General features: G+C 50.8%; 3 protein-coding genes across 3 annotated transcripts in view; 1 reads left to right on the top strand and 2 right to left on the bottom strand.

Annotated features, from left to right (window-relative positions):
- Positions 1–3,038, bottom strand: part of nherf2 (NHERF family PDZ scaffold protein 2) — a gene marked incomplete at both ends in the record, with an annotated part of 7,162 nt that extends 4,124 nt beyond the window's left edge. Inside the window, 2 exons of the mRNA XM_084460368.1 lie at positions 1,204–1,485; positions 2,832–3,038. Of these exons, the coding sequence (XP_084316494.1) occupies positions 1,204–1,485; positions 2,832–3,038 (489 nt within the window). The remainder of the gene's footprint in view (positions 1–1,203; positions 1,486–2,831) is intronic.
- Positions 3,039–5,054: 2,016 nt separating this feature from the next.
- Positions 5,055–8,774, bottom strand: nthl1 (nth-like DNA glycosylase 1; the record flags this gene model as incomplete). The annotated part of the gene is made up of 6 exons (XM_084460367.1): positions 5,055–5,331; positions 6,178–6,283; positions 6,522–6,681; positions 7,463–7,633; positions 8,129–8,421; positions 8,570–8,774. The coding sequence occupies 6 exons, from the start codon at positions 8,772–8,774 to the stop codon at positions 5,055–5,057; spliced, it is 1,212 nt and encodes a 403-aa protein (XP_084316493.1).
- Positions 8,775–9,138: 364 nt separating this feature from the next.
- The window catches only part of tsc2 (TSC complex subunit 2), a gene marked incomplete at its 3' end in the record, with an annotated part of 8,050 nt that continues 7,188 nt past the window's right edge, over positions 9,139–10,000 (top strand). The window contains 1 exon segment of the mRNA XM_084460366.1: positions 9,139–9,277.

Raw genomic sequence — 10,000 nt, 5'->3', positions numbered from 1 at the left:
CACACACACACACACACACACACACACACACACACACACACACACATTGCAGGTGTGTGTGTGGAGTTCATGGAACAATCTAGAGGTTATCTGTGATCGACTGATCAGTGCTGCAGGCTAGGGACTTAGGGCTATGACATAACCGGTCTGTGTGTGTGTGTGTGTGTGTGTGTGTGTGTGTGTGTGTGTGTGTGTGTGTGTGTGTGTGTGTGTGTGTGTGCGTGCAGGAAAATGGACAGTGTGTGGTTTGGACACAATGTGAGGTGTCGCCTGTAACATGTACATTTCTAGAAATAAGCCACGAACACATACACACTAAAACATACAAACACACACACACACTCTCACCACACAGACACACACTAGTCTTCAGTTTCGGGTGGCGCACTGGGACACATATTACACAACATCCGTGCTAGCTTGTGAAGCCCTGAGGGTGAGGAGGGGAGTGCGTGTGAGAGGGTGAGGGGGAAGTGGAAAAAAAGGTGTGTGTTTGTGTGTGTGTGCGTTTGGGGAGAGAGGTAGTGCGTTTGTACAGTATGTGTGTGGTGTGTGTGTGTGTGCGTGTGAGATGGTGTATGTGTTTGTATTTGTGTGAACGGTGGCGTGTGTGTTTTTGAGATGTGTGTGTGTGTGTGTGTGTGTGTGTGTGTGTGTGTGAGAGTGTGTGCGTGTGTGTGTCTTGAACCGTTATTTACCTCCTGTCTAACCTGATGTTGAACAAATGTCTGTCTGACGCTGGAGTCCTCCCTGCTCTGTTTACAGACTAAACACACACACACAGCTATGGGACAGGCTGCCACACCTGTGTGTGTGTGTGTGTGTGTGTATAGGTATTGCCTCATAGCTGGCCTAAGGTTTCCTCTAGCCCTGACCTTAGCTCCTTAAAGGATAAGGACACTGAATTTCATGTTTAGCACTATTCGGAAAGAAATTCGGATTCGGATGGATATCGCGGAGGTTTACAGCGTGAAGGGATGGCTGTTGTATGTTTGGTGAAAGAAGTACTGTTTACAAGTTACTGTTGTTTCAAAATGCAGAGGCGAAAGGACCTATGGTGTTTACAGGACGACTTTAGAGCTTGGTAAGCATAAACCATGTAATTCCTGAATTTAAAATCCACGTATATCATACTTTTTAGAGTTTTTTCAAGTGTGCCCATAGCATGCAACGAGCCAGGGTGTGTGTGATGATGAGACTCACGTCGGAGTCCGTGACCGGACCAGTGCTCCGCCTCCGCGCCTGCGCCAGCGCCAGCAACTGGGCCGCTCCGCAGTGTCCGAGCGCCGGGGGCGGCGAGTTCTCCCGGGGCACGGGGGAGACGGAGGGGGTGTGGAAGGGGGAGGGGCGGGGCGACAGGTTGCCCAGCTCCACGGCCAGCGCCTCGTTGCAGGGCACGCCGTGGCGCCGGAGGTGCTCGTCCGTGTGCCGGTCCACCACCAGCAGACGGGTCCGGTGGTCCACCGCCTTGATACGATGCACCACCTGGGGGGAGAGGAGAGGATTAGATAGATAGATAGATAGATAGATAGATAGATAGATAGATAGATAGATAGATAGATAGATAGATACTTTAGATAGATAGATAGATAGATAGATAGATAGATAGATAGATAGATAGATAGACAGATACTGTAGACAGACAGACAGACAGACAGACAGACAGACAGACAGACAGACAGACAGACAGACAGACAGACAGACAGACAGACAGATAGATAGATAGATAGATAGATAGATATAAATTAAATATTACATGAGATAATTAAATATGTAGACCATAAGTTCCACACTGCCCTGCTGAAATGATTCAACATGATATTAAGTGTGAGCTGTTTCCCTGATATCTGGAACAAAAGTCTAAAAAGCCAAATTGGATTTCTACAAAACCTCCGAACCACTGACCACATTTACATCCTCTACACCCTCATAGAAAACATGTAAATCTAAACAAATCTAAAATACTCTCCTGCTTTGTAGATTTTGAAAAGGCCTTTGATTCAATTTGACGTGGGGTGGGGTGGGAGGGAAATCCTATGATGTCATTAAACCCCATTTTGTACCAGCGCTGCCCTCTGCATTTTGGGTCCTATACCTCCCCCACCCAACCCTAGCAGAAAGACCGTGAGAGAGATGAGCAGGGGGATGAGGGGGTTGGTGTGAGAGAGATGAGCAGGGGGATGAGGGGGTTGGTGTGAGAGAGGGATGTAGTGGTAAATGGTAATGGACTGCTCTCATATTAAGGCCTCTCAAGGTGCTTGCCTGCCCCATTGGGAGCAATTTGCGGTTCACTTTGCCCAAGGACACTTCAACATGTCGTCAGGAGGAGCCGGGATTCAAACCGCCGACCCTACGCTTATGGGGTGACCCGGTGTACCTCCTGAGCTACAGCCGCCCTGAGGGTGTGTGTGTGTGTGTGTGTGTGTGTGTGTGTGTGTGTGTTTGTGTGTGAGAAAGCCAGACAGCAGTCAAGAGGTCAGGGTGGAGGGAGGGGGGAGGGGGTTTTAAACTGTCAACCGTCAGCCTGTTAGACTTGCAAAATGATGATGACATTTCAGTGAACTGTCCCTTTAACGCGTACATCCCCAGCGCAACAAAGCGTTCCATTTATTTCCAGAACATTGGAGCCTATTGACCTGGTTCACCGCTGGCCTCGGGGGCCACGGAGAAAGTGGTCAGACAGGTAGGGTATGTTGACTCTGTGGTCCTCTCTCTCTCACACACACACACACACACACACACACACACACACACACACACACACACACACACACACACACACAGTTGGCTATCTCTCTCCCAATCGCACATACGCACGCAAAACAGCTTACTTGGTGGTGCGTCTCGTTCTCCACGTTCTCCCCGTTCACCTCCACGACCCGGTCCCCGGCGCGCAGCCCCGACAGGTCAGCGGGAGAACCGGGTTCCACTTTCCGGATGCACTGTCCGCCTTTATTCCGATCCCCGTGCAGGTGAAACCCATACCCAAGCGCTCCTTTAATAACGAAACAAAGCCTCGGTCTCAGATCGCTCTCCATTGTATACCGTCCGTGGGATGGACGTGAAGTCCGGTTTCTCTCTCGAGGTTGGGGAGATAGTCTGGAAGTGAATCCTCGGAGTTGTGGAAACCCCTAGCAGACGTTAATCCGCGAGAAAGGTCGAGCGGGCGACGGCCAAGACATCATCATCGTTTAACATGATGGCGCCCGCAGATGGACTAATCCAGACTGGAGAGCGAGTGCGTAAAGTCAACAAGTAAAGAAGGTAGCCCTACATAACGATATAGGCGAAAGTTCCCGGTCCAAGGAGATTTAAGGGCATCCGGTAGCCTTCCGTGATAAAACCGTAAACTGGAGAGATCCGCACACTCTAGTTGATCACCTGTCCGCCGGGGATTGTTCCAGAGAAGATCAGAGATTAAACACCCGTGCGCTCTTTACGCACACAAGCTTTAATTCCGTCCGTCAGATCAACGATGCGTGTCAGAGAGAGAGAGAGAGAGAGAGAGAGAGAGAGAGGGAGGGTGAGAGAGAGAGAGAGAGAGAGAGAGGGAGGGTGACAGCGCGCAAGGCTGAAATGGCACCAGGTGTTGGCGTCCCCTTCCGTTCACACCTTGCCGTCACTCGATCACTACCTGCTGCCGTGAGGGAGAGACCAACCTCTGAGCCTCTTAAATTTCCTCTAATCAGCGAAAGTGAGACCAAAGCAACACCTTATATAGCCTAGTCGAGTCTAGTCTACTATGTAGGCTTGGATACGGCTATGCGTCAAGTCACCACAATTAAACTTTTTTTTTAAAAGACTATAATAAACCTTTTTTCCTGCAGCCGCACCCGTCCTAGGTGTACGGAAGAGCATTAGGGCCAAAAGCGGAGTTTTTTTTTTAATTTATCTTAAGCTTGAGAAATTCTGACTTTTTTCTCAGAAGTTATTTCGGACTTTTTTCTCAGAAATTCTGACTTTAATCTCAGAAATTCTGACTTTAATCTCAGAAATTCTGACTTTAATCTCAGAAGTTATTTCAGACTTTTTTTTCTCAGAAATTCTGACTTTAAAGTCATAAATTCTGACTTTAAACTCAGAAGCTTAAAACAATAATAAACTCAGTTGTTGGCCCTAATGCTCTTCCGTATAGGTGCACTCACGCAAAAAGCGAATTATTTTCCCAAAGTAGGGTTTACAAGATTGGTCAGTGATTGCGACCTGTCCTGCTCTTAAACCCCCTCGGACCAGAGCTAAGATTAGATCGGAGAGATTTAGGCTACCGAGATAAGAACCCGGCCCGGACTGCATAAGTTTAATTGTGAAGTCCTACATCAGATAGAGCCGTGATCCATGTGGCGGTTATAGAGACTTCAATCAACGACATTTGAGATCATGAAGAATAGGCTATGGTGTTGATATTCTGGAGAGGCAGATTAATATTTGACAGTCAAAACAAGTAGGCTAAGGCTATTGAAACTAAACCGAAGAGCAAGACATTGAATATAAAGTGACATAGACCTCACTATGTGTTTTTTTTACTCAATAAACGAGTTCCTCCCTAAAAACAGATGGTAAGGCTAATGGCCGGGTTTCCAGAACGCGTTAAGAAGCACTTAACTCCAAACTAACTCCCATGCAAAGGGTTGCTTAAAGGAGTAGTAAAGGGAAAATGCATGTTTAGCCCTGTTTTAAGGTTACTTATGATCATATACAATGGTTCAGATCAAAACGTTGACAAAACTAGCACTTTTGATAAAGTCTGATAATTGCTCTACCACCGTACAATGGATGTGGGTGGGCACCGTGAAAAATCATTAAACTCTCAACTTCCACACTACGTTGTGTAATGCTTACTCGTCATTTTTGCCGGCAAAGTCAAGGACACCCGTTGGTTTTGAATGCATCTCAGACATATTTTATTTTTGTAGGAAAGAGTGGATACCAAAATAGTTACTGTAGTTCCAGCTACTGTTTCATTTTTTAAGAATAAAGAATCCAAAATCATACTGGATTTTGACTATAGTCCCTTCAATAGCCAGGCACCAGCTGAGGTGCTTCTCTGCATCCAATCAGGGCCTGTCTCCAACTCCCGCCTTGCCTTTGGACTTCCTTATATGGGGGCGGGGGGAAACGGGCAGGGCCCGAGTCTCCGCCGGCCCGTCCTCTTCCTGTTTGACCCCAGGGGGGTCGGAGGGGGGGTGGGCTCTGGGCCTCTTGGCCGGGGAGGCGCGGTGGGCGGAGGGGCAGCAGTGCTGGGTGAGACACAGGGAGCAGGAGGGGCCCTGGGGGAGACACACCTGCTGGCCGAAGCCCACCAGCAACCAGTTGATCTCTCTCCAGAGTTCCCTGGGGGGGGGAAGGAGAGAGAGAGAGAGAGAGAGAGAGAGGGGGGGGGGCAGGAGAGGGCAAGACGGGGAGGGGGGCAGTAGAGAGTGAGAGAGGAGAGAAGGGGAGAGAGAGTAGTGGAGAGAAAGAGGGGGAGAGAGAGAGGCAAGAAGGGGGGCAGTAGAGAGTGAGAGGAGAGAGAAAGGAGTGGAGAGAGGAAGAGAGAGCAGTAGAGAGAGGGGAGGGGGGGGAGAGAGAGTAGTGGGGAGAAAGGGGAGAGAGAGAGTAGTGGAGAGAGGAAGGAGAGAGGGGGAGAGTGGGTAGCAGGGGTGCAGGAGAATGGGCAGAAGGCAAGAACGGGTGGAGAGAGAAAGAGAGGGAGAGAGAAAGAGAGGGAGAGAGAAAGAGAGGGAGAGAAAGAGAGGGAGAGAGAAAGAGAGGGAGAGAAAGAGAGGTAGAGAGAAAGAGAGGGAGAGAGAAAGAGAGGGAGAGAAAGAGAGGTAGAGAGAAAGAGAGGGAGAGAGAAAGAGAGGAGAGAGAAAGAGAGGGAGAGAAAGAGAGGTAGAGAGAAAGAGAGGGAGAGAGAAAGAGAGGAGAGAGAAAGAGAGGGAGAGAGAAAGAGAGGGAGAGAGAGGGAGGGAGAGAGAAAGAGAGAGAGAGGGAGGGGGAGAGAAAGAGAGGGAGGGAGATGGAGGGGGAGAGAGAGAGGGAGGGAGAGAGAGAGGGAGAGAGAGAGGGAGGGAGAGAGAGAAAGAGAGGGAGAGCGAGAGGGGGGGAGAGAGAGAGAGCGGGTGGAGAGAACGGTGAGATGCAGAAGAGAACGGGTAACATGAAAACACACAACGGACAACGGTGGCGTGGCGTTACCGTGGTAACCACCCCTCCAGCGCCTTGCGCGTGTCCTCGGGGTTCTTGGTGGGGGTCCGGGTCCAGCCCAGCCTGTTGGCGATACGGTGCACGTGTGTGTCCACACCTGCAGTACACACCACACACACACACACACACACACACACACACACACACACACACACACACACACACACACAGGATGTAACTGTGACATACGAAACAGCTGCACTATATGCATCATAGCCTAAATAGCATCACCATCATAGCATCAAAGTCTACGGAAAGATACCAGGGAGTTGTAGTCTTTAGGGCAGGTTAACACAGGTTGTAGTCCCCCGGGGGGCAGGTTAACACACGTGTACCTATGCCAGACACCTGGTCCCAGGCGATGCTCATAGCCAGGTGGGCCATCTTGGGCCCCACCCCCGGCAGACTGACCAGCCCCCCCAGCGAGGAGGGGATGTCCCCGCCGAACTGCTGCATCAGCATGGCCGCCGTCTGCTTCAGGTACCGCACCTTGGTCTGGAGATGGGGGGGGGGGGGGTGAGAGGAAGCAAGAGATAGTGGAGGGATATGAAGGAGTAGGATTGGGGGTTGGAGGGGGGGAGGCAAAGATGGAGGAAGAGCAGAGGAGGGGTGATAAAGATTGAGGAGTCTGTCTGTAGCCTATGTCTGTATGTCTGTCTTGTCTGTGTATTAAGCGGTCTCCTCCCCAGGAAATTTTGAGCGTCGCCAATTTGTGCTGGATTAGCGTGTGCTGCCATCTTAGCTAGCTAGCCAGCTTTGATAGATGGATTGATCGATAGATAGTACTTTAATGACCCCCGAGATGACATCTGTGTGGGGCGGCTGTAGCTCAGTTGGTAGAGCGGGTCGTTCAGTGATCGAAGGGTCAGTGGTTCGAATCCCAGCTCCGACTGTCCACATGTCGAAGTGTCCTTGAGCAAGACACCTAACCCCAAATTGCTCCCAATGAGCAGGTTAGCACCTTGCATGGCAGCTGCCGCCATTGGTGTGTGAATGTGTGTGTGAATGGGTGAACGAGAGGCCATTGTAAAGCGCTTTGAGTGCCGCTAAGGTGGAAAAGCGCTATATAAGTGCAGTCCATTTACCATTTAGTGGCTCCCAACTTTTACTTGGTTTTGAGAATTTGAATTACATAATGGTTGTCTATGATAAACCAGGATTCAGAGGTTGTGTGTGTGTGTGTGAATGTGTGTGTGTGTGTGTGTGTGTGTGTGTGTGTGTGTGTGTGTGAATGTGTGTGTGTGTGTGTGTGTGTGTGTGTGTGTGTGCGCCTCACCCTCCAGAAGCCCACCGGGTAGATGAGCTTCCCCAGGGCGTGGTCGTCGGTGCGGAGGAGGTTCTCCACCGTGCAGCCGTGGGCCCGCAGCCTCTGCATGGCCGACCACGTCACCTGGTCCCTGGTCTGGCTGGACAGCATGAGGGAGACCAGCACCTGGAAACGTCTCACCTGGGGAGGGGGGGGGAGGGAGAGAGGGGTGGGAGAAGGTGAGAGCGTGAGGGAGGAGAAGTCAGACCGCATGACATGGAGACCAACCCCTGAGAGAGGGAGAGAGAGAGAGACAGAGAGAGAGAGAGAGACAGAGAGAGAGAGAGAGACAGAGAGAGAGGGAGAGACAGAGAGAGAGGGAGAGACAGAGAGAGAGAGAGAGACAGAGAGGGAGAGACAGAGAGAGACAGAGAGAGAGGGAGAGACTGAGTGAAAGAGAGACAGAGAGAGAGGGAGAGACAGAGAGAGAGGGAGAGAGAGAGAGAGAGACAGAGAGAGGGACAGAGAGAGACAGAGAGAGAGAGAGAGACAGGGGAAGGGGGGTGAGCTGTAGGTTCAGGTTGTATTTGGGGTCTGGGGTGAACCGACAGGGAACTAACTAGAGGAGGAGGAAGAGGAGGAAGAGGAGAACAGAGGAGGAGACTGACGGCGGGGGCGGGGGGGTTTCCTACCCACCTCAGCAGGGGCCTCAGCGTCGTAGCATTTCCCCGCCCCCATCTGGTCCACGGGCGCGTCCCTCGCCCTCCTCATGTCCCTGATGTAGTCCAGCTGTCTCCTCCAATCAGGCGGCTCCCAGGGCTGCGCGCCGGGCCCCGCCCCTTCCTCCTCATACTCCACCTTCACAGGCTTCCTCCTCTTCCTCCGGCCGCCGCTGCTATTGCCGGGCGCCGGTGGCGACTGGCCTTCATCCTTCTCAGTTTTCGGTGGGATGAGTGTTATTCGAGGGCGGAACTTGGACTCCTCCTCGCCTGTTGGGGAAAGAGATGAGCACGACATCCCATTATTATGGCAACCAGCTGACCCAAATGTGCCCTGCCCAACATGTTGTGCACGAAATAAAGACCAAAATGTGTAAGCGTGGATGATATGAACCCCACACACCCCATCTGTGTTCACCCGTGGACTGTGAAGCAGAGATGCTCGCCTCCTCTTCCTCCTCCTTCACGTGTGCCGCAGACAAAGTCTTCCCCGGTCCCCTCTGACTGATCTCTCCCTGTGCAACTCTGGACCGGAGACCCGCCACGCCGCCCCGGTGCCCGGTCTGATTCCCGCTACGAGTCACGACACCATTGTTGCTCTGAGCAAAGTAGGGAGAAGTCATTGTGTAGCGCTGAAATGCATCCGATGTCCTCCTGCAGGTAAGACGTGTTGTGGCTAGCAGCATTTCCGGTTGACCTTAGCTTGCTTGCTAATGCTAGACTAGCTATCGCAACAACTTTCTTTGAGTTTCAACCATTTTTTGATGGAAACCACAACCTGACCTACTCGATGTTATGACAGCAATTATATACCCGGGTTAGGTAACGCTAAAAACGACGACAAAAATAAGTTATGTAGCGTATCTTTGCTGCTGCTTAATCCGGTCGTTCGCACAGGCATAAAAAAACTACATTTCCCATCACCGCTTGCGGCAAACGTGTTTTTGTAGGAAGTGCCTGTCAGTAAATCATCCGGGTGAGAATATCTGGTGACAGAGAGCAGAGCTTGGGCAAGATTTGAGCTAGCGGGGAATAACGTACAGACAAATATACAAGCACAGACATAGATCTGTCTTTAGATGGCCGGTTTAGGATTGAATGACGCCACAAAAACCGTCGTTATAAGGTGAGGACCCCCTGGCTGATGCTAAGCTAACTAATGCTAACGTTAGATCTGCAGGGTTGTCTCTCTCTCTTTCTTTTTTATTACAAGTGCGTTTGTCTCTCTCTGCAATCTCGTCCTCTTGATTTAGCAGCTTGCAGATGTTTGTTAGTTGAGCCCAGCTTCACGACGGTGCACGAGACACCGTCTGCCGGTTGTTGTTGTTGTTGTTGTTGTTGTTGTTGTTGTTGTTGTTGTTGTTGTTGTTGTTGTTGCTGCTGCTGCAGTTTCAACAACAGTACGGCCATTGTTCCGCCTGGCGTCCAGACCTTTGAATCCGCCCAGTCCACCGAGGCGACAAATGGAGTGTCACTTGACTTTGTGACAATTCTGTCTGATATCAGGCGAGTCGTTGTTCATTCAGGTCACAGTTTTGTCAGTGGCCCCTGGGGACATTCTCCAGGTTGCTGGTTTAACGTCTGGCCCCCAGTCTCAATCATCCTGAGATTGTCAAGAGTGTTCCTACTTTGATATCTCAGGGAACCCTTTCATAGCAGCAGCTACAACTGTCACACAATACATTTACTTACAGCAGCACATAAGTGTGTAGCATGCGGTTTCAAGAGTGTAAAAAGCAACTGAATGCATGCTCTGCGCGCACGTGATTGCGGTGTGTGTGTGTGTGTGTGTGTGTGTGTGTGTGACAGAGAGAGAGAGGGGCTTGAGTGCGCGTGGGTGAAGAGCAGC

This window comes from Borostomias antarcticus (assembly GCF_949987555.1).
Source record: "Borostomias antarcticus genome assembly, chromosome: 31".
Classification (NCBI taxonomy): Eukaryota; Metazoa; Chordata; class Actinopteri; order Stomiiformes; family Stomiidae; genus Borostomias; species Borostomias antarcticus.
This window is presented reverse-complemented; position numbering and strand designations above follow the sequence as displayed.